This window comes from Trifolium pratense, linkage group LG2 (assembly GCF_020283565.1).
Source record: "Trifolium pratense cultivar HEN17-A07 linkage group LG2, ARS_RC_1.1, whole genome shotgun sequence".
NCBI lineage: Eukaryota > Viridiplantae > Streptophyta > Magnoliopsida > Fabales > Fabaceae > Trifolium > Trifolium pratense.
The window spans coordinates 25,421,277-25,443,500 of NC_060060.1; the positions used below are offsets into that span (position 1 = coordinate 25,421,277).

Below are 22,224 nucleotides of genomic sequence, written 5' to 3' on the forward strand. Positions count from 1 at the left end.
AACTACCTAAGTTTGCCCTACTCTTCCTGTCCCATTTTCGATAGGTTAAAATTGAGTCGGACCAATCCGCAACCATCTCGCTTTGTCATTCTAAGTGTGAACCTGACCAAGTCTTTTGAAACATGTAGCGCATAATCTATCTTGTCCATTTTGGTGCACACAATCCTATTATTAAAAATATGAATTTTGCCACATTTTACATATAAAAAAAATTAAAATGGTTTAAATATGACTTAAAAATATATTTAAGTGTGAGACATTCATTATTGCCACATTTGTAAGGTTGTATCAACTTTGATCCAAATTTTAAGAAGAAATCAAATGTTATACAAAGTTCTTTGGATGTGTCGCTACAGTCACACTTTAGATATTTTCTCTTGGTAGTATGAAGGATGTGTCATGTGTGTTGTGTTAGAAAGTCCCTTATATCGTAAGTCTTCATGACCAATGTGTTCAAGCAGTAGCAAGTGAGTTAACATATGAGTGAAAGGACTCGTATATTTAAAAATTTAAGATTTTTGATTAAGATATGGTGTTTAATACCTTAACATTTCAGGTTAAGAAGGGTTTAATTTCACTTTGATCTTTCAAAACTCAATGTACGTAATAATCTCCAGACTCCCTCATAATCCAACATGTTAGAAGTCGCACATTGAATAAAACATGATCTAGAAATGTATTTATAAATGAGATATTCTGCCCACCTTAAAAATTGTAGAGTCGAGATAAGCCAAGTAAAGTTAAGACAATTCAACCCATAGGCCATATTGCACATTTTTGAAAAATTATTCCAGTAAATTTTGTGCTACAAAGCTTGGATTTTCCCTCAATAATTCCACTAACATTGATATCCCACACTTTTCTATATATCATTGATCCATACGAAGCCATTAAAGAATCACAAAAAATTTATGTATCAACAAATTGAATCAGTTCCATGACACATTAGGCTAAAATAAAAAATAAAGACTTTACACTGTTGGGAAAGAGCAATCCTCATCTTCCCACTTTACCAAAACAGAATTTCTTTGCTGCTCCACCCTTTGAAGATGCGAAGACAGTTGAAACAAATCAACAGTGGATCCTCCATTTTCAGATTTGATAACTTCCTTAGAGTTTATCCCAGATGGAAAAGACTCATTTTGTTCATGTTTATCCACAGAGCTTATCATCAACAGCGTTTCAGAAACTTGGTCGTCTCTATCTTGTGTGTGGACGTCCCGAAAAGTACGAGAAGTTGGTAATGCATTTCCTGCTGCGTGGCGTGAAGGATTCTGTGACTGAGCTGACAGAAGAGAGAGAGCACGGGTAGATAACTCGTGACCAAGTGTGGCCGACGGTTCTATTTGAGGGCTGCAAATTGGCTCCTCTTCAAGTTTGATAAATATGTCTTGAAAGGAAAAGTTGGTAGTACCTAGAAACACAATTGGTGTAAGAGAAGTTGTTAGACTCTTTGCTATGTATGTGGAACCAGAACGGGAATACACTGTCAGTGTAAATTAGTTTCACACTGACATCCAATCAAGATCTAAAAATGTAAACCAGAACGGCACTAAACTAAAAATGTAAACCAGAATGGCAGTAAAAACGTAAATACATATTATTCTTTCCATTTATTTTCCATGATTTTGGACAGAAAATCACTACAGATTCAACTTTAAAAAGATAAATGACATTTTATAAAAGATAAAAGACTAGTTTGATACCGTAAGTTTAATTAAAAAAGACCCTTAGTGCAGTTTTGCCTATTTTTAAAATGCGGTTATAAAGTGGACTTATGTGGCAATATGATGAGTTTTCTTTAGATGTCGGTTTTAAACTAATTTGCATCTACAATACATAGGTATCCACATTAAATTCTTATAATAGACTCGAGGACCAAATATCCAACAGAAAAACAAATACCGATCACTTCTAATATCTAGTTTTATGGCAGAAATAAGGTAGCAGTAGTTCAATTTCTTGATCATAGTGGACAAAGATAGATCATGCATAACTTCATTGTAACTATAGCATCTAACAGTACCAATCGTTAGTTGACCCAGTGGTGACTGGCGATTGACGCTGGACTTGGTACGGTGGACCACAGTTCGATCCCCTGCAACTGCGATCGGAAGGGGGCTGGAACCACTTGATGCCAGAACTGACCCCGAACCAGGTTAGGTGGTCCAGTGGACCGGATATTGGTGGTGAAAACTAAAAAAAAATGAAACTATAGCATCTAACAGTGACCTTCTCATGAAATCATGAATTGAATAAATGTTTTAAATGATTGTGGAAATGCAAAATATATGTCCTACCACGACAGCGAAAAACTAATCTCACAACATTGGTATGACTGGCTTCAACTTTGTGCATAAAATATTCTGATGGATGCTAACAAACACTTGTTAAATGGTCTACATCATTCCCTGGGACCACAATAATTAAAAGATGGAGAGTGATAACATAATTTAAGAAGCTTTATGAGTCTCTTTTGTCTGAAATGTTTAAAAAATCGCATGCTGTCTTTTCTAGATTCAAAGACTTTATTTCAGTTCATGGCAGGAACTGTATGAGTATCTATCTTGTAAAAGTTAATCTGAATTACTTAACTTCCTAAGTTTCTTATAATATTGACATCTTAATATTAAATTAAGACATTTTAATTTTTTTTAAATGATTTCATTCTCATGATTGATATCTGATACAAGTTTAAAGAATAAACTATACATAATCAAACAAACATAAATTTAGTGATGTGCAATTTGACAAAATTTTTGACTTATCTTCTTATAGAAAATGCCAAAAGTGATTAATATTTCTCCCTTGAGAATCAAAGAGATTTCTGCTATACAACCTGTATATCATAGGCTAGTACAAAAATATATAATAAAGATGTAGAAGAGACAAAAATACATGAGCAAATATATAATCTTCCATCACAAAGTCAAAAACTTGCACCAATATTCAATATTATTTTGGTAGTTTAATCAAGAATAAATTTGTTCTAAGATTCCTCCAATATGTAGTTACATATATAGAACGACCCTACCTTCACACAAAATTCTAACTAATATAGATAGAATTCTTATGATTTTTAAACTACCTAGGGTGGTTAAAAATTAAAGGTATATCTCATTATGTAATATGCACCTAATCATACTTTGAAGTGGTTATACTTGCCGAGAATATTGCGTCAACAATTTGACTCACTAAATCTTATTAAAAACTGGAATTTATATAGTATGGCACCAATTTTATCAAAGGAGTGACACTATATGACTATATGACGAACTTTAAGCATATATATGCAACCAATTATCTACATAATACTAAAAAGAACTGATAGGAAGTTATTGTGAATGACACTGAAGAGAGCTTATCAACGGATTTTCTATCTTATCTATGTTAATGACGATGTTATTAGAACGTATATTTCATACCTTGATATGACTGAAGAATCTTGTGTTGTTTACTAGTCATGTAATCAAACTGAGGTTTCCTTCGCCGTTCGTTGTGTCCAGCTAGACGTCTGCGACAACTACGTTTACCATCATCGAATTCAGCTACCAAATGAAACCTAATTCAAGAACAAAAGAAAAATCACATTTCATCGCACAAATAACAATCAAATTCAATCCGCAGATGCTAAAATTGAAGCCAAAGATATCTGTTCAATGCCAAAGTATCAAATTTTAATGTTAATACCAAAGGAGCCAAAAATTATACCTGCTGCACTGCTGACAAAACCTCTGTTCAATGCCATTCACAATAACTTTAGCTGTCTTGGAATGAACATCACAAACTCTATGCCTTTTGTGGTAATCTTTCGAGGAGCTAAGGTCCATATTACAACCATAAACTTGACATACAGGAGCCTGAGCAGGTAAGCTAGAGGTGCGAGCTCTCTTAGCTAGCGAGGTTTGAGGCATAGCTGCAGAAGTGAATTCTTTTGCATTTCTGTCAATGTTTGCACCTTGAAAATCTGCTAATCTCCCTAGCTTCAGATCAATCGACGAAGAATCACGATTTTTCAATTCAACTAGAGACGAACTTAAATGCTTTGGCTCGGAATCTTCTTCACCAAAAGATGAATCAAAAGCAATAACATGTGAAGAGGAATTCCCTCTTTTACTAGAATTATTACTATCCAGCTCACAGCTAGATGTTTCCATAGGCTTGCTACTAAGAAAAGACTTTTGCAGAAAATCGGGAAATCCTAAGTCCACAAACTCCATACCTTTAAATCCATCTCTTTCAAAGTTACACGAAGATTTGTTCTCCCATTCAACCAATGGTTTTCTACTTCTCATAAAAGCATCAAGTGAAAAGTCCATTTCATCAGAAAACAAATAGCTTCTCTCTTCTGGGATGTAACTCCAAGATTCCATTAGTACAAACTGAATTGAAGTTTGACACAAGCACTGAAATAATGAAGAAACCTACCACAATTGGAAAGAAATACATTACTACTACTTTGCTAAAATCAAAACTTTTATATTGATAGATATTCATTTTATTGCACCTAATTCAAGCATATACATAAAATACAACTACACGTTATAGCTTTATCTATAAACACAAATAAGATACAATTACCAAATGAACACTAGGGAAAGTGGGAAACATAATACAAACAGGTATATAAACATAATAGCCATCTCAAAACAAAACAAGTTCCGTGCAACGTACTCCCTCCGGTCTCAAATATAAGCAAAGATTTACTTTTCAGGTTCATTGAGTAACTGATGTATATGACCTATAACACAGACCATATAATATAGACCAAATACATCAATTGATTATAAGCTAGATAGATCAGTTATTCAATAAACCTTAAAAGGTGAATCGTTGCTTATATAGAAGACCTAAGGGACTATGTGATAAAAATTTACCATGGAGAAGAAAAGGAAAGAAAATAACATACAAAAATCTCCATTTTCTCAAAAGGGTCATAAAAAGTTTGACACAGGCAAACCATGGAACCAACAAAGAGAAATTTCAAAAGGGTAAACCAAATCAAACCCAGATTGCAGAACTAGATATCTTCCAAGTTCCAACTCTTCTAACATTTGAACCCCAAATGGAAAAATGAAACAAAAAAAAAATGGTGGAAAAGTCCATGTGAGAAGCAATTGAAAGGAAATTTTTGTTGAGAAGAAAAAGGAAACAAACCGGTAGAAATATTCAAAATCTATTCAGCCATATCACTGTTCCAAGATTCTATCTTTCAATTTACACAGTTTCTTGGGAACAAAACAGGATCCATGCAACCAAAAAAAAAGAGAGAGGTATGTTGAAGTAAGCAATAACCTGAAAGATGAATTGTGGTGGCACCTTGTGAGTGGTTTTGGCACACAGAGCAGAAGAATGAACAGTGAAGAGAGAGAGAGAGAGAGAGAGAGAGAGTGGTTTTTCTCAGAATAGTTGGAACGTCGTTGAAGCAGACACAGAGTGAGTCAACATGATTTCCTAACCGGAGAAATAACTTATACTGACACATGCCCAACGCCCCAACACATATTCACAATAAAAAAAGTACTTCGAACTTAGTTCAAATGGTAGAGACATAACATTGTATGTACAGGAGTTTGGATTAGAATTTATTGTGTGTTTGTTCCGCTAAAAAAATAAGAGACTGGACTCAACTTTTATTGTACCCTGCTTGATTTGAAATTGGTTATGAGACTAGACAAATTAGCTAAGAATGGACAGGACAAAATCAAGATTTTTTGTCCCTCACTAAACCACAGGACAACTTTTTGTCCACAGTACAACTATAAAAAAATATGAAAATACCCATTTTATTTTCGAATATAAAAATATCATCGCCCTATATCTCTCTAGTACAGTTTTGTCTTGTATTATCTTGTTTTGTCATGTATTGTTCTGTCTGCTTCTTGCTGTTTTACGAATCAAACGAAAGGTGGATTTTCTAGACACTAGGCTACTTGATCCAAAATAAAATAAAATTGACCACCCGAGTTATAAGTAACTTTTTTATTTGGTTTTCTTAATTAATACTATGTGATAACTCCGTTATTACACACTAAAAGTGACTTAATTCAGAGTTCAGATATGCTCAATTAGCTTATCCTCCAGTTTCTTCCAGTTCCTATCTCAGATCGTGACATGTGGCAAAACAAAATCTAATGGTTCAAATATAATGTCTTTCTTCTTCCTCTTCCTCCACAATACAACCCTTCTCTGTCGGTCCCTACACCATTCACCGGCGGCACACGTTTTTGTTTGTTCCAGCGCCGCATATAATCTATACAATGAAGGAAGAAGAAGACAGAAGAACAGTATAGAGTGTTTTGCTTTTTCAAAAATTGTTGTAATTTCCAGAAACGAAAAAGGGTTTTTGCGTTCTCATCCATCTCCAACATCTCGCCGTGTTGTCGTCGTCCTCTGTTGCCTTCTTCAATATCCCAAATCTTCGGTCACTCCATCGCCGTATCTCAACCTGACACTGTCCAACAGCTGATATTCGCAACGGTTTACACCCCTACCAACAATCTTTCAACTTCTCCACATTCTCCCAAATTGAAAATCGAAACAATTCAAAGGAGCGAGTAATTGCTGTATCCATGGGGAAGAAAGGAGGAGTGAAAAAGCTTTCAAATTCATAATCAAAATTTCAAAATCCGATTACTTTGAGAGAAGAAACAACCAGAAAAATGTGGAGAATAGGAAGAAGAAAGACATGATGTTGTTACAACTTTTTTCCAGTTTTTAATTTGAACCATTGGATTTTTTTTTCCACATGTCACGATCTAGGATAGGAACTGGAAGAAACGAGAGGATAAGCTAATGGAGCATATCTGAACTCCTTAATTCAAGGGGCTTTGAAGGATAATTTGAAGGTTTTAAGCTTTAGAATAAGTGAGAAATGCATGGATTAAGGAGGTTTGATTGCAAGAATAAATGAGAAATGCAAGGATTAAGGGGGAGCAAGGCTGCAGCCCAACTGTAGTTTTTCACAGTTTTCGTTCTGCTGTCTGCGCCTTGCGTAGGCGCGACCCATTTTTGCACTATTTGAAGAAGAGAAGACCCATTGGAAAGGGGTTACACATTTGGGGACTAAAATTGGTCATTTGAGCTCAATTGAAGTTGATTCAAGCGAGGATCAAAGGGTGAAAACACTCCAACAACTCTTGTCATGATGAAATCTTCGCTTCTTCTTCATGTAATTTCTCTTTTTACTATGAATTGCTAAATTCTTAGATTGAATTTTTAGGGGATTCTCATGTAGTTTGTTTGAACCATGTAAACTTGACTGTATGCAAGTGGATTATGAACTAGTTTTAATTGATTAATCTTTGCACTTAATGTTTCATATTATTTGACGAAATTGTGTGATGAAGTTAATAGTTGATTGATCATGAGAATGGAAATTAACTATGGATCTAAGATTAATTGAACAATTGATAATCACTTTAGAGATTTAGGTTTATTGATTGTGATTAAGTAATCAAAGCTTGTGAAAACCTCACTTAAACACAAATTCACCCAAGAGATTGGAGAGTTGTGATTAAGTGAGAGAATTATTACTCAAGAGATTGAGAATAATCATTTTATTGATTCAATCTTAAAGCTAGATGAGTAATTCATGAGTATATAATATGATTCACCAAACAAATTTTTATGAAATAAACCGAAGAGATCCAATCGCCCGCCAACTGTTCGATAAAATTTCAATATTCATTTTCAACAAATTCTTATGAACAAAACCTCCCAGATGTTTTTTATTTTCTTTTAAGCATTGGTTTAATTGTCTTGATTTAGAGTTTACAACAATCCACACGATATCTTAACTACTACTTATCTGCAAATTGTATACTTGCAATTTAATGACGAATATGCATGGGAACACTAGTTAATATTTTTTTAAATAAAAATGGGTTAGAATAATTATTGTTAAATTGTTGGTCTCTTATGCAATTTTAGTCCTGCTATTTTTCAAAATTTAAATTTTTTTAATTATCCTTAAAGTTTTAATTTTTTTAATAATATTTTTTCAGACATGTTTAGAATGCTATAAAAAGTTTATTTACAAAACTTTATAATTTTTTAAAATAAGAAGAAATATATATGAATTTTTTAAATTTTAAAAGATAAAGATAAAAGTAATGAAAATCTCGACTTAGAAATCAAATTTTGAGTTCAAAACATGTATTTTCTCTATTTGGATTGGGATTTGAGTTTTCCCCGATTTTAAAAAAACAAGGCTGGGCGGAGAATAGAGGACATTGATACCTCCAAATCTGCCCCACTTACATCGAAATTTCATTTTACCTCTCTTAAATTAAAATTCGTTAAACAAAGTCTTAAATTACATCCATATGTTCATTTTTATTTTTAAGTTGAGTTTTAAACAATGTGTTTTCTCTTCTTTTTTTTCTTTGTTTAAAAAAGTTATATCGTTGAAACAATATAGTTTTCAACTTTTATTTTTTATTTTTTAATAAAAATACAAAAACACAAGCCCAATTCATATGTAGGTAGGGTAGGATAGAGATACCGAAACTTCGTTGAATATGGATTTGGGGTTATACTTTTCATCCCCGTTGAAAATTGGGAGAAGTATGGGTATACCTAGACTTTATGAGTTTGGGGAGACTCAACCTTAGATATGCGATTTTCATACATTAATTGTTTGGGTGTTGTTAGAGGACCACCAAAACCATGACAACCATTAGATTCTTAGGAGCATTATTCAGATTGTGTATGAAATATTAGACGATTTTCCTTTATGCCAGTCATTCGTTGAAGTGGCAACTGAACTAGATGATCTTTAAATTGTCGTTCAAGTTCGACTAGAGTGTGCCATGGGGAATCCATGAAAGAACTAGAAGCTCATTTTGAGAATGTTCTTACGAGACTTATTCTTTTTTTTTTTTTGATAAGCAAATATTGAATTATAAGGAGTACAAGGGGTACTCAACCCTTACAATTCAAGAACAAACACATTAGATACATTGGAAACAGGCTAACGGATTACTACACCAATCTGAAAAAGCTAGATTAGCCTTGCTACCTAGTCGACCTACAAACCAAAACCACGCTATGTAAATAATTTTTTCCACTAAAGATTGTACATTAACACATTCCCCTCTAAACAATATGTTATTTCCCATACGCCAAATACACCACGTTGTTGCCAACCAAATAATATGACGAAAGTGCTTGCTTTTATGGCCTTTTGCTATTTCACCAAACTTTAAAAAATGTTGCTGAACCTGTAATAATGGTATAGAGCTAGTATTCATCCACTTGAAAATATGTTGCCAAATTTGAATTGATATGCAACAATTAAGAAAAACATGATGAGTATCCTCTTCCTCTTTGAAACATAAAACGCAGCACCTGTCATGATGATTAGTGAGTACTCCTTTGCGAAATAAAGCCTCCCTAGTTGGTAATTTTTCAAGCAACAACCTCCACCCGAAAATGCCAACTTTCGAAGGGACATTATTCTTCCAAAGACTCCCTAAGGCTGCTGTTGTGATTGCATCAATATCCTCCAACACGTATCTGTTTTGTAGTTGCAAATACGCAGATTTTACAGAGAAAAAACCATCTATGTTTGGAGACCATTTGCGCCTATCACTACTGTTATTACCAGGCTGAATATGTTGCAGCAGTAGCAGTAATTCTGCTGCTGTATCAGTTTCCAACACAGTGAGTTCGTCGGTCCACAACAAGTTCCACATCCAAGTATCGTTATGCCAAAGTCCCATAGCCGAGACAACAGCATCTTGCTGTCCAGATTTGCAATATAAAGTCGGATACACAGTGCACAAAGGTGACAATCCTATCCATTTTTCCTTCCAAAATCCTATCTCATTGCCATCGCCAAGAATATTGCTAATATTATTACCGAACCAGCCCCCATCATCCTTATTACCTATACTCCATAAATCACGCCACCAAATTGAAGCGTGTTTAAGATCTTCTCGCCCTTCATCACACAAGATATTAGCTACTAACGAACCATATCTAAAACTTAATAGATCATACACGAGACTTATTCTGGTTCACCCTTAAACCGGGCTACATCCTGTCCCTATTTCTGTGTGAGTTTGTCCACCAAAATATTAAGAGATACAACCTATCTCTATTGCAACTTTCTTCTTCTATGATATAAACCAAGATCAATATACATTCAAGCCTTAAAGACTAAGATAAATGTACATTTCAAGACACACTCGATCAATTCTTACGAATTGACTTGAGAAAATCTTACAATAAAATGGAAGAGTTTGTTTGAATCTAAGCTTATACAAAACTCTCAAAGCTAGTTTGAGAGGCTTTGTCTAACATGCACCACTTGATTAAGTGGTGCATGGTGCACAAGTCTTCGATCTTTTTATAACGAATACGATTTTTACAAAATTCACCGTTGGATAGAAAATTTATATCGTTTAGATCATCCATAAATTTTTTAAATTTTTTTAAAATCATTTGATATGTTATTGAGACCCATCAAGATTAACGGTATTGAATAAAAATACATAAACCGTTAATTTTGACGGGTCTCAATAACATATCAAATGATTTTCAATTTTTTTTAAAAAAATTATGGATGATCTATACAATATAAATTTTCTATTCAACAGTGGATTTTGTAAAATTCGTATTCGTTATAGTATTTTCGAAACTTGTGCATGGTGCACAATTTGAGACACTTGTGCACCATAGACTTTGCCAGTTTGAGATGCTTATACAATAACACTGTACACTCGGGTATATTTTGATTAATCATTCTTTATTAACTGGATTTTTTTATTTGACAATCACAAACTCCAAATATTTCATTAATCAAAGTAGTCTCAAACCAAGTAGGTAGTGATTCAAAATAATAGCGACTAGCCAAAGAAATGACCGCTCTAGCAAGCTTATGGGCAACTATGTTCGCTTATCGCTTAGTGAACTTCACCTTAAAGTTAGAACCGGAAGACAAAATATTTTGAACATTACATATTATAGAGCTAAATTCGGAAACACCCCTATGATGCTTTTGTGTTGCCTCTACTACTCTTATGGAATCAGACTCCCAAATGACATGGGTGATGCCTCTTTGCGCCATCTCCTTCATAGCTTCCATATCAATGTCATAGCTTCACCTTCAATTATAGAGCACCTTCCTTGGGTCCATGATGTTTCCGCTATGACGAATTGACTGATTTGATCACGAACACACCATCCCCTGCTCGTCTTTCCTATCTCACTGCGAAATCCCGCATCAACATTGCACTTATCCCATCCGATTGGGGGGTTTTTTGCCACTGCTGTATGTGTTGCTGCTGTACCTGCATACTATTGTCACTGTTGGTGCGTACCAGTTGCATCTCACACCATTCGTTCCATAAAACCGATGCTTTAGCCCCCTAAGCTACGCCCCGCTTCTTTCTCACTATTCTAAACGCAATTGTTTCTAATATTCCATAATACCCAAATCACCATAACAAACAATCCTGCCACCCTTTCATCCTCATTTTTACAAATCTATAATATGTAATAAGCCAGACTTATTTGTCTTTCTCTCTCCTCTCCTCATTCAACCTCATTCCTCACATTTAATGTTGATATACATATTTATTTTTTATTTCTCCCAAATAGTAGATGTGTTAACTAAATTATTTTCACAATTATGATTTGAAAAATAACACACACATATATTTGAAAATTATTGATCAAATATGATTGTTGATCAAATATGATTACTGATTTACAATTCTGTCAAAACTATATTAAAGAAAATTTAACAATATTAAAGAATTGGATTATACCAAATATAAATTAAGCAACATTCTATATTTATGTTCTATTATTATTATTATTATTATTATTATTATTATTATTATTATTATTACCTTTTATGTTATTATTTTACATCTATAAATAATGAGTCTCCTATAAAGTTTTATTCAACAAATTAAATCATGCTGATGCTCACTGCCTCAAGTTCTTCTTCTTGCTTTTTTTTTTGACACATCTCTCTTCTTTTTCATTGTTTCTCATTTTAATTTATATATTGGCATGAATTTGCATTTTTTAAATTTCAAATATTTCTTTTTCTCAATTATTCTTTCTTTTGTTTCATCATTCTTTTATTCAAATTTTTGTGCAGGTTCATTAGCTTTTGGAAAGAAATATTTGATCATATATTAGAATCTTTCTTTAAAGGTTTGTAGTCTTTTCTGATAATCTTTATTCTTAATTGTTTTCTCTCTACCTATACTTCTTTTTTTTTCGGATACCTATATTTTTTTTTACATACATATGTGTTTATAGGTAATATACAGGTGTGTCTTGATCACCTACGTACGAAATTTGAAAGGAAAGAGGAAGGCAAAAACCATGCTTTCAGAAAAGTGGCGGTCCGAATCTTATTTAACCTTTTGAATAAATTTCTTGATTTTAGGTGTAATGAACAAATTGACAACCTATCAATTTGACATGTGAATTCGTTGACATCACACTTATAGAGGAAGCATGTATGATTATTTGAAGTAATGGATTAACGAAAATGTGCAAAAGTTTTGTTTACCTCTGGCATTCTATAAGTCTTGAATGAACTACATCCAATATTTTGTGTAATGTAAAGATTGAAAATGTCTATACTATAATACTTTTTTATATGACTATACTATAATACTCTTTCTTTCTTTTCTTTTTTTTTATAAATAAGTTCACAATTTAATTTTGTTGGGAGGATTGGAACTATTTCAATAGTAATGACAAATATAAAACAATATTTAAATTATACATGTGCCCAAAGTTTTTTTTTTACTCAATGTGCCCAAAGTTAAATAGATGCTCTTAGTAAGTTTTTATTTTACATGGTTCTTAATAGTAACATATATATATATATATATATATATATATATATATATATATATATATATATATAAATTGCATATTTAAATTATATTTATATATTTTATAAAAAAATGTTTATATATTTGACAACAATCAAATATAAAACAATGTACCATAAAAATATACAAAATAATGTGTCATAAGATTATTTGACATATGTATTGAAGAACATCATTGAATTTGTAATTTTGTACCCAAAATATTCACCGAACTATATGAAAAACTTTTAAAAAATAAAGGATAATCTTTATTATAGCATATTAGCTGGTAAATGCTATTTCAAAATTGTTTGATTTTTTTCGGTAATATATCAAAAATTCCTGAATATAGAATATTCTTTTATTCTAGAAACATTTCAATTTCAATTCAATTATATTTATGTATAGTTTTAATTTAATTTAAAAATGAATAAGGTAATCCATTCCTTCTTAATTTAAGGATTACATTTAATACATTAAGGGAAATGAAACCAAAATTATTTCCTTTAATAATATTTTAAACAATAAATTAAAATATATTTATTCCTTAAAATTATCATCAGTTACTAATCAATTTTAATCTCATCTCATTCATAAATAAAATTAAATATGTCAGATCACATAGTTGTACTACACAAAATTTTATTTAATATTGTGATGCATCTCTAAAACCATCTTTCATATATCTCTCTATATAAAGGTATATCAATCAATTAATTTTCTACAACAACCACTATTTTAAAATCCCATTGTTGTTATACTTTTTTATTGTACTTATTATTATTATTATTATTATTATTATTATTATTATTATTACTACTACCTTTTATGTTATTATTTTACATCTATAAATAATGAGTCTCCTATAAAGTTTTATTCAACAAATTAAATCATGTTGATGCTCACTGCCTCAAGTTCTTCTTCTTGCTTTTTTTTTTGACACATCTTTCTTCTTTTTAATTGTTTCTCATTTTAATTTATATATTGGCATGAATTTGCATTTTTTAAATTTCAAATATTTCTTTTTCTCAATTATCCTTTCTTTTGTTTCACCATTCTTTTATTCAAATTTTTATACAGGTTCATTAGCTTTTGGAAAGAAATATTTGATCATATATTAGAATCTTTCTTTAAAGGTTTGTATTCGCAAAGGTTATAAAACGTTTTGTTGTTCAAAACCATATGGTCATGTTGTTATATCCTATTTATTTTAATGTAAGATGTTCACTAATATTATGTTTTTTACTAATGAAATAGTAAAATCAAATTATATTGTGAAGACTAATATGTAAGTGTGGTCTAATATTGATTACCGGACATATAACACCACTAATTTTTCCTTTGGAAACTCTTTGGACATCGGTGCATTTTATAATCTGTGCGATACGAAAGTGATTTTTCTTTTATAATGTGAATGTGGTTTATTAGCTTTGCTTCTATGTGACATTAATGTGTCCTACGAATGGATGCGATTATTTCTCATTAGATTATATTTTTTATTTGAATTTTTGTTTTGAGTTCGGTTTTAATGTTATTTTTATTTTTATATGGTTGTAGAATAATGATCACAACAATGAGATTAAAATGGATTAAAGACTTTTGAGACATGTTAGAGGAAAATATAGATAAATTAATGCAGATAAATCTTTTGTTAGAAAATAAAAATTTGTTTTTATTCTTCTCTAAGATGATTAACTTAGAATGAATTACTCTTTTTTTTGTAAAAAAAAAAAACAGAATGTTTTATTTCTTTTGTCACAAGATTTACTCTACCGAATATTTGAACAAAGAGTAAAATTGAGACCAATTTTGTAATTCAAATACATGTGAATTTTGAATATGATTATAAATTAAAAACACTTAATTATGTCCCATAATTTTGACTTGACTTCTCCTACCATAACTTTTTCAACTTAAATAATGGACATTTATTAAAAATTAATCTACAATAAATGACACAATTCTCAATTAATTATTCATAATCATGAATTAAAGGAACGAAAATCAGATCTTCTCAATTTTTTTTTGTTTCAAATTGTCAGTTTTTCTATACATAATCAAAATAATCAATGATTTTTTTTTTTTGACTTCTAATGCAAATTTTTTTAACACTCTGTCAACGTACTAATCATATACTTCTAAATGTCAAACTCTACATGATTCTTAAAAAATAACACTACATGATTCTTCTGATTTTTTTTAAGGAAAAAACTATTCAGATGCAATAAGAATATAATAGTGAAATATCCTAAACTTAATAAGTCACGGATAGTTTTTAATTAGCCAATTCAATTTCAAATTTTAAATGACTTTTGGTAAAAAAGAAATGTAAATGTGTTTTCTAGAAAAAAAATTCAAATGTTATTATACTCCTAAATAATTACTTTGATCCTAAATAATTCCGTTAAAAAATATATTCAAATTCATTTTTATATTAACTTTTATTAAAAAGAATTTAAGGTAGACGGGATGATACTTAATCTAAGACATGAAACACCTTAGAGTTCAAAGAATAGTTGCAATTTTTTTTTTAATTATGAAATTAAATGTTTCATTAATTCATATAAATTCATATTTTCAATTTTTGTCAAAAAAGAAATCATATATTCAATTAAATGTGGCAAAAATAGTAGTTTTTTAGGTTTCATTTCATGTTGCTAAGGGTTGTAAAAAAAAATTCCATGTTGCTAAGTGTTGATTATACATCTTTTTCAACAAAAAGTGGTTAGTATACTTAAGTATGCAGAAATATTTGGACAAAATCGATGAACCCAACAAATCAAATCAAAGTGAAAATTACTCGATCTTTTTTTGCTTTAAGTAAAAAAATTAACTAAACCAAAAAAACTAAACTGAATTTGTTTGTTTTTTTGTTTTTGATTTTAATTAACCAAGGAAATGCATCAATAAATTTATTAAGCTTACGAATTCCACTTTGACTTTGCCTATGAGGTAACACTCAAACAGTACGAGGCAACAACCTAAAATTTATCATTCTCTTTATCATTAAGTTCAACAAAACCATCGTTCTTCTCTTCATGCTTCAAATTATGTATTTCAAGTTCTCTTGAATAGTTTTCTATCTGTGTTTTCATTTCTTTAAATCCATTGCATCCATCAAGTTCTCTCGAGTACAAGGCCAGATCTAAACCTGACATATTTGTGTGGCAAAAAAAAACACGTTCACAAATTTCATAATTGAAAAAACATGTTTGATGCTTGCAGTTGCTATCGGCAAGACCAAAGCCAACTTAAGAAGCTTATAAACCATATCAAATGTGTTGCACTTATTTGTTTTCACAAGTTTTGCACAAAGATCTTATGTTCTTTTAAGTTTGCAAATTTTGAGTCACATCGAACATAATTCTGAAGCTAATGTCAGGATTATAGCTTGAAATTTGAGACCTAATTTCTAGATGTGCTTCCAACAATTCATAATCAACAACTTTAACACTTTCATTGTTTGAGTTGGGTAGAATTTCAGCATAGTATTAGTGCAGCCTGTAGGATATGAAGTAAGCAAATTATACAATTACAATTTATACAAAATCAGAATTTACATAATTCGTTTAGGGCTTAAATATGCAAAAGGTCCATGTACTTACGGGTCATTTGAGTTTTAGTCCCTGCATTTAAAAAACCTTTCATTTTGTCACTGCACTTTCATTTTATTTTAAAAAAATAGTTCATAAGCTGAATTTTGTGCTAATATCAATAACAAGTATCCAGATTTTAAATTCTATTTTTTTCATGTCGTCCTTGAGTCAAAGAGACCATTGGTGATTTGATTTCAACAATGATGTGATTTCTAAATCGGTGGAAGGTGTACTTTTGAAAGTGAAGTTGTTGTAAAGAAATGTTTAAGATGTATTTCAGCTTTTGCGCAACATTATGCCGGCAACATGTTATTACCCAAAGAGATGAATGAAATTCATGTGGATATGTTCTGGTGAATAACTGAGTGGAAATAAGAACAAAAAAAAATGTCAAGCTTTGGAAGGTACTGAAATATAACATATTTATTAGAAATCACCTCACTAATAAGATTGGCATAGGAAAATGTCAAGTTTTGGAATGGAATTCATGTGGATATGTTCTTGGTATTGTTGTGTTTGTATATTTTATTATTGTTGTTATAAGAAAATGACATGTTGTTCAATTTGCTTTGTATATTGTAGTCAATCGGCTCTGGTTTCATATATGTGTCATTTAATTGCCTTTAGTTATGACAATTCTTAATCTCTTGCCTTTAGTTAACATTCTATATGTGTCATAAGCCATTCATATAAATTCCTTCAAAAAAAAAAAAAAAGTCATTCATATAAATGACAATAGCTCGAAGATTTTTACCCAAACTCCACTACCAAGACCAATGTTTAATCTTACCACCGAATCGGTTTCATTTGATTTGTTTCATGATTTTAAGTTTTGTGTTATAATCACTATAACAAAGCTTTATCTTGAATTTTATATGTTTTGTAATATTATACTTATATTGAATATTAACATTCAATATTTGATGTAGAGTAATAAGTCAGAGTAGCAAACAAGTTCTTCAATAGCCAAATTTTTGGCCAATGTAAGACCTCTATAAACAACATAAAGTTTCGCAAGAATCATGTCAGACAACTCACGAATGAAGCCAGAAAAGTCTGGTAAGTAAAAATATAAATTATATCTGATAAGACCCTCATAACTAGCTCTAATCGGGGAACCTAAACAACTACCGTCAACGTTGAGGACCACACAAGAGAAGTTTTCATTGTTCCATTTGATGAACCTGTACCAACGTGATTAGAGGAGAAAAAAGATGTGAAAATCTCGACCAAGCTCTAGATGTTGAAGGATAGTTGATTTAAGGACAAAATTCATTGTTTGAATAAATTAAATTATGATATCTCCATATACACCAAACACCAGCCGAGAAGGAATTAGTTTAGGGACACATGGAGCCAACCTTGGCCAATCATGTGCGTCAATTAAAGAGAAGAAAGTCCGGTCATTGAATTCAATGTGGTGCCAAAGGTTTCTAGAGAATGTATAGTCCTGAACACAATGAAGGAAAGTCGTTTCCTGGAGGCCACATCGAGTAAAAATAGAGGAAGTGTCCAACTTCCGATGATTGAGTAAGGAAAAAGCAAGAACCAAATTATGACAGGCTAACCGTAAGAAAAAGATGATATTCGCATATAACTATTTTACTTTAAATAAAATGCAGAAAGTCAAAAGTTTAGAAATAAAAAGATGATTTTCGAATGTAACTACTTTACTTTATTTTATGTGCGCAGCAAATTTGAATTGTGTTAAATTGTTTTTGTAATAAAAATAAATTTAAATGTATATTGGTCTTCATATTTTCATAAAAGTAAAATTTAGATCCCTTATTAAAAAAATGATTTTTTGGCCTTATTTTTTTTTCCCAAAATTTTAGTCATCATTTAATTATTGGCATTTTAATTTTTGAAGTAGCAAAATTTGTTACACAGATTCTTAAAGACAAAAAAATTTGGTGACTTATTAAACATATATATTAGTGTAATTTATCATTTTTTGTGTTAGATAATTATGAAATTTAAAATATTAAAATCCTAATTTTTATAGTTACTTTTTAACCCGTGCTTGGCACGGGTCCGTATACTAGTATGCATAATGACATCTTTCACCGTATGGTATAGATGGATACGTGCCGAAATTATTGCTTCAGCCCAACACTTTGCCATGCTAACATTCTGTTGTTACAACCAAATAAAACATACCTTCAATTAATTGATAATGATAATTGATTCATATGAATAATGTCATGGTCACTGAACATTGCTACTTTTGAGTTACTAGTAAGATAAGCTATACTTTTGTTCAAATAAAAAAATTCTTACTTGTTGTTAATAGAGATATTATATTAGTTCAACTGTGTTCAGTTTAATTTGTATCAATAAGTTGATATGTGCATCATGTCATATCATCTAATTAAACCTTTATAGTCACGGTCATGACTAGGTAGTGTCTTGATTGCAAATTTGGGTCCTCTTCATTATTACCTTACATTCAAGTGCAAAGAACATCTTACATCTTAAGGATTTTTTCTCTCAATCCAAGTATGCTAATGTTCTTCTACGTAAAGCCAACATCACTAATTGCAAACCTATTTCTACACCAGTTACAAGTGTAAAATTGTCCAAAGCTCAGGGATCTTTACTTGCTCACCCAACACCATACCGCGTCAACTTGTGGGATCTCTTGAGTACCTCTTCAATACTGTCATTGGACCAACTTGTTACGAATTGCGTTAGTTTATCTAGTGGTGATTGGCGCTGAATTTGGTAGGAATGACCACGAATTGATCCCACAACTGCGATCGGGAGGGGGCAGAAACCACTTGATTCTAGAACTGACCCTGAACCACATTAGGCAGTCCAGTGGACCAAATACTGGGGGGAAAAAAAAAAGTTTTCAAAGAAAAAATGAGTGAAGAACTTCAAAATAAAAAAGAAAATTATATGTGAGGTCAAAATCATCAAATTGAAAAAATAAAGGGCTAAAAAGTACAACTAAGTAGCCTAGATTAATCAAAGGAAATACATCAAAAGTTTCTATTGGCTTTTATTTTACATTTTATAAATTTCTTATAACTATCTTATTTTGCTAAAAAAAAGAATCTTAATTTTATTTTGTTTGCTTTTGTTTGTTGGAACAGTTGTTTCATTAATTCAACCCTCCTTTACATGATTTTTTTTCGTCATCAGTTTAATTTGATTCGGGATCAGTTCTAATATTAAGTGGTTTCAAACCTCTACCAATCACAGTTGTGGGATCGAACTGTGGTCTTCTAACCAAATTCAACGTCAATCACCACCGAACCAACTAACTATAATTTCCTCTACATGCTTTTTGGATGTGGTATTGATGTTGGCAAAATCTTTCAATTAGTTGGTTATTTTAGCTTTTCTCCAAGTTTTTTTTTTATACATGTGAGGGCAAAAGCCCGTGCTTTTCTCCAAGTTAGTCATTCAATATTAATCAATAATGGGAAATGTTATAAGTACTTACTCGTAGTAACATCAATTGGAATTGATGGAAAGAGAAAGCATGTCTAGGGTACAAATATGAATGATTAACAACGAATTTTCTTGACCACCCATTATCACGGGTGGTTTAGTAGGGAAAAAGTTATAGATTAAGGTAAGTGACTTTTTTTTTAAAATCAAATTAAGGTAAATAACTTAACTTTAAGGTGTGACCATGATATGTGCATTGATATAAGCATTTAGTGAAATGATTAATTTTTTTTTTTAAGAATTTAGTGAGAATTTAGCGAAATGATTGACAATTTTATAAAAAAGGAAAATGCAGAAGCTCTTAAGACATTTGTTAAAAAAACCTAATATAAAAATATTGTATTAAAAATTGAAAATTATTTTTCTCAATGCAAAACTACTATTTTTAACTTCTTTAACTAGTAAGTAGTAATCTATAAAAATCTAAAAAGAAAAAGGAAGATTTAATTTGCCCATTAAAAGATATGTACTATCTATCCCGCTTTTGAGTCCCTGTTACATTTTCTCCTAAACTTTCTCAACCCTCAATATAAATTCTAATACATACACTAGAAAAGAGATAGAGTGATTGTGTTCTCATGGCAGATACTTCAGGGCAATGTCGGGTTATTTGAGAGTTTCCTTGATATAGGTGTTAGACCGAGGTTTATGCTAGGTTTGAATTTAGTTTGATATGATGTTATTTTTGTCGGAGGTTCCTTGGTAGTCGAGAGTTTGGTGGATATGTTGAAACTTTTATCCTAAAAATGGTTCTTAGACGAAAATCGTGGTAGCCTCTGCTCTTTATATGAGTGGGAGGTGCAATTTGTCTTGTGTTGGGATCAATAGAGGAGTGAGTTGGTGTGTAGTTTGGGTTGCTTGGGCTCCTGTTCGTGCTTCCTATCTCTGAGTTTCCCTCCACTCCAGACTCTGCTCTTCTTTCCTTTGAAGTGGGTGTTAGAAGTCCCACATTGGCTAGATATATGATAAATATAGCATTTATAAGTGTAGTGCAAACCTCAACTCTCAAGTTAGTTTTTTTGGTTGAGTTTAGGTCTCTCAAATTCTAATAGTGGGGATGTATTGGGGTACTTTTGCACTTGCTTTTGTGTTGTTTGGTGTTGTAGGGTGCTTTTGTTGTGTTTCTCTTTAATTGTGTGTTCCTTTTTTTTTTTTTTTTTTTTTTCTGCTGTGCTCGATCTTATTGTTTTGTATAATTCTCTTATTGGTATTTTTTTTTGTCAAGTAGTCTAATGACTAAAATTTTACTTTTTAAGGCGGATAAGTGAGAGTAACAGGGTTCGAACCTTCGTACTGCATATTATATGTAACGTCTTTATGTCCTCCAAGAATGTACTTCTAAAATTTGCAGCTAAGGTGAGAGAAAATGCTACTATATATTACATTTTGCAATTGCAACTCAATTTGTATGAGTTATTTCAATATAAAGATATCAACACGTATACAATATCTCAATTATAAATATTGATGTGATTTGGGAAAAAGATAAAATATGAATAGTTAATAAAATGAAATTGTAGAAGTGAGACGTTTATTGGTATCTATCAAAGGTTTATTGGACAAATGCAACATTGACGAGGCTGTACTCGGGTGTTCAAGCTTGGTTGCCTCCGATAGTATTTTTCGAGATAGTTTTGCGGGTACTTTTGGTTGTTTTGCTAAGAATCTTGGTGTTACCTATGCTTTTTAGGCTGAAATTGTTGAGGTGATGTTAGCTATAACGATTGTTAATAGAAAGGGTTGGAATGTACTTTGGATCGACACTAATTCTACTCTAATTACACTTGCTTTTAGAAATCTGTCTTTCATTCCTTGGATCCATCATAATCGCTGATTAAATTGTGTTGAACTCACAAGACAATCATTATTGATATATACATACATACAATACTCATATACACATTTCTCCAATTTGAATTTGAATTCATATATCATAACAAAATTTGGGCCCTCCACCCCACATTGATAGTTACACCGACCCTTTTGGTTTCCCATGCATCATTTGATTGTCTGCATTCATCATTCTTTCAAAAGGCTATCAAATTATTCCATCTTTTTACTCTTTGATAGCCTCCAACTGTAAGCAACTAGGTCATACTCCCACTCAACCCGGCAAAATATTACCCATCTTAGATATCCATTTCCTTAGTTTTCAAAACTTCCAAAACCCCTAATAATCAACTATATATCTTCCACTATCTTCCCCTAATAATGGTCATGACAACTGTATGAGTGGTGAAAATGGTTCTTCAAATCATAGGAAAAAAAGAAGAAACTCTTCCTTGATGGAGAGTTTAAGATCCCTAATTTTCTTACATGTC

At 31.4% G+C, this 22,224-nt stretch overlaps 1 protein-coding gene across 3 annotated transcripts; it reads right to left on the bottom strand.

Moving 5' to 3' along the window:
• Nucleotides 1-819: 819 nt before the first annotated feature.
• Nucleotides 820-5,513, bottom strand: LOC123911542 (squamosa promoter-binding-like protein 6). 3 transcript variants are annotated; one of them, XM_045962978.1, is made up of 4 exons: nt 5,296-5,513; nt 3,712-4,424; nt 3,426-3,562; nt 820-1,414 (listed from the first exon to the last, which is right to left on the bottom strand). In XM_045962978.1, exons 2-4 carry the CDS (start codon nt 4,371-4,373, stop codon nt 972-974), a joined length of 1,242 nt encoding a protein of 413 aa, XP_045818934.1. In that variant the 5' UTR covers nt 4,374-4,424; nt 5,296-5,513; the 3' UTR covers nt 820-971. The 3 variants fall into 3 exon arrangements, with proteins under 3 accessions (XP_045818934.1, XP_045818936.1, XP_045818935.1); XM_045962980.1 differs by having other exon boundaries at nt 5,320-5,502; XM_045962979.1 differs by having other exon boundaries at nt 5,158-5,467.
• Between the last annotated feature and the right edge of the window lie 16,711 nt (nt 5,514-22,224).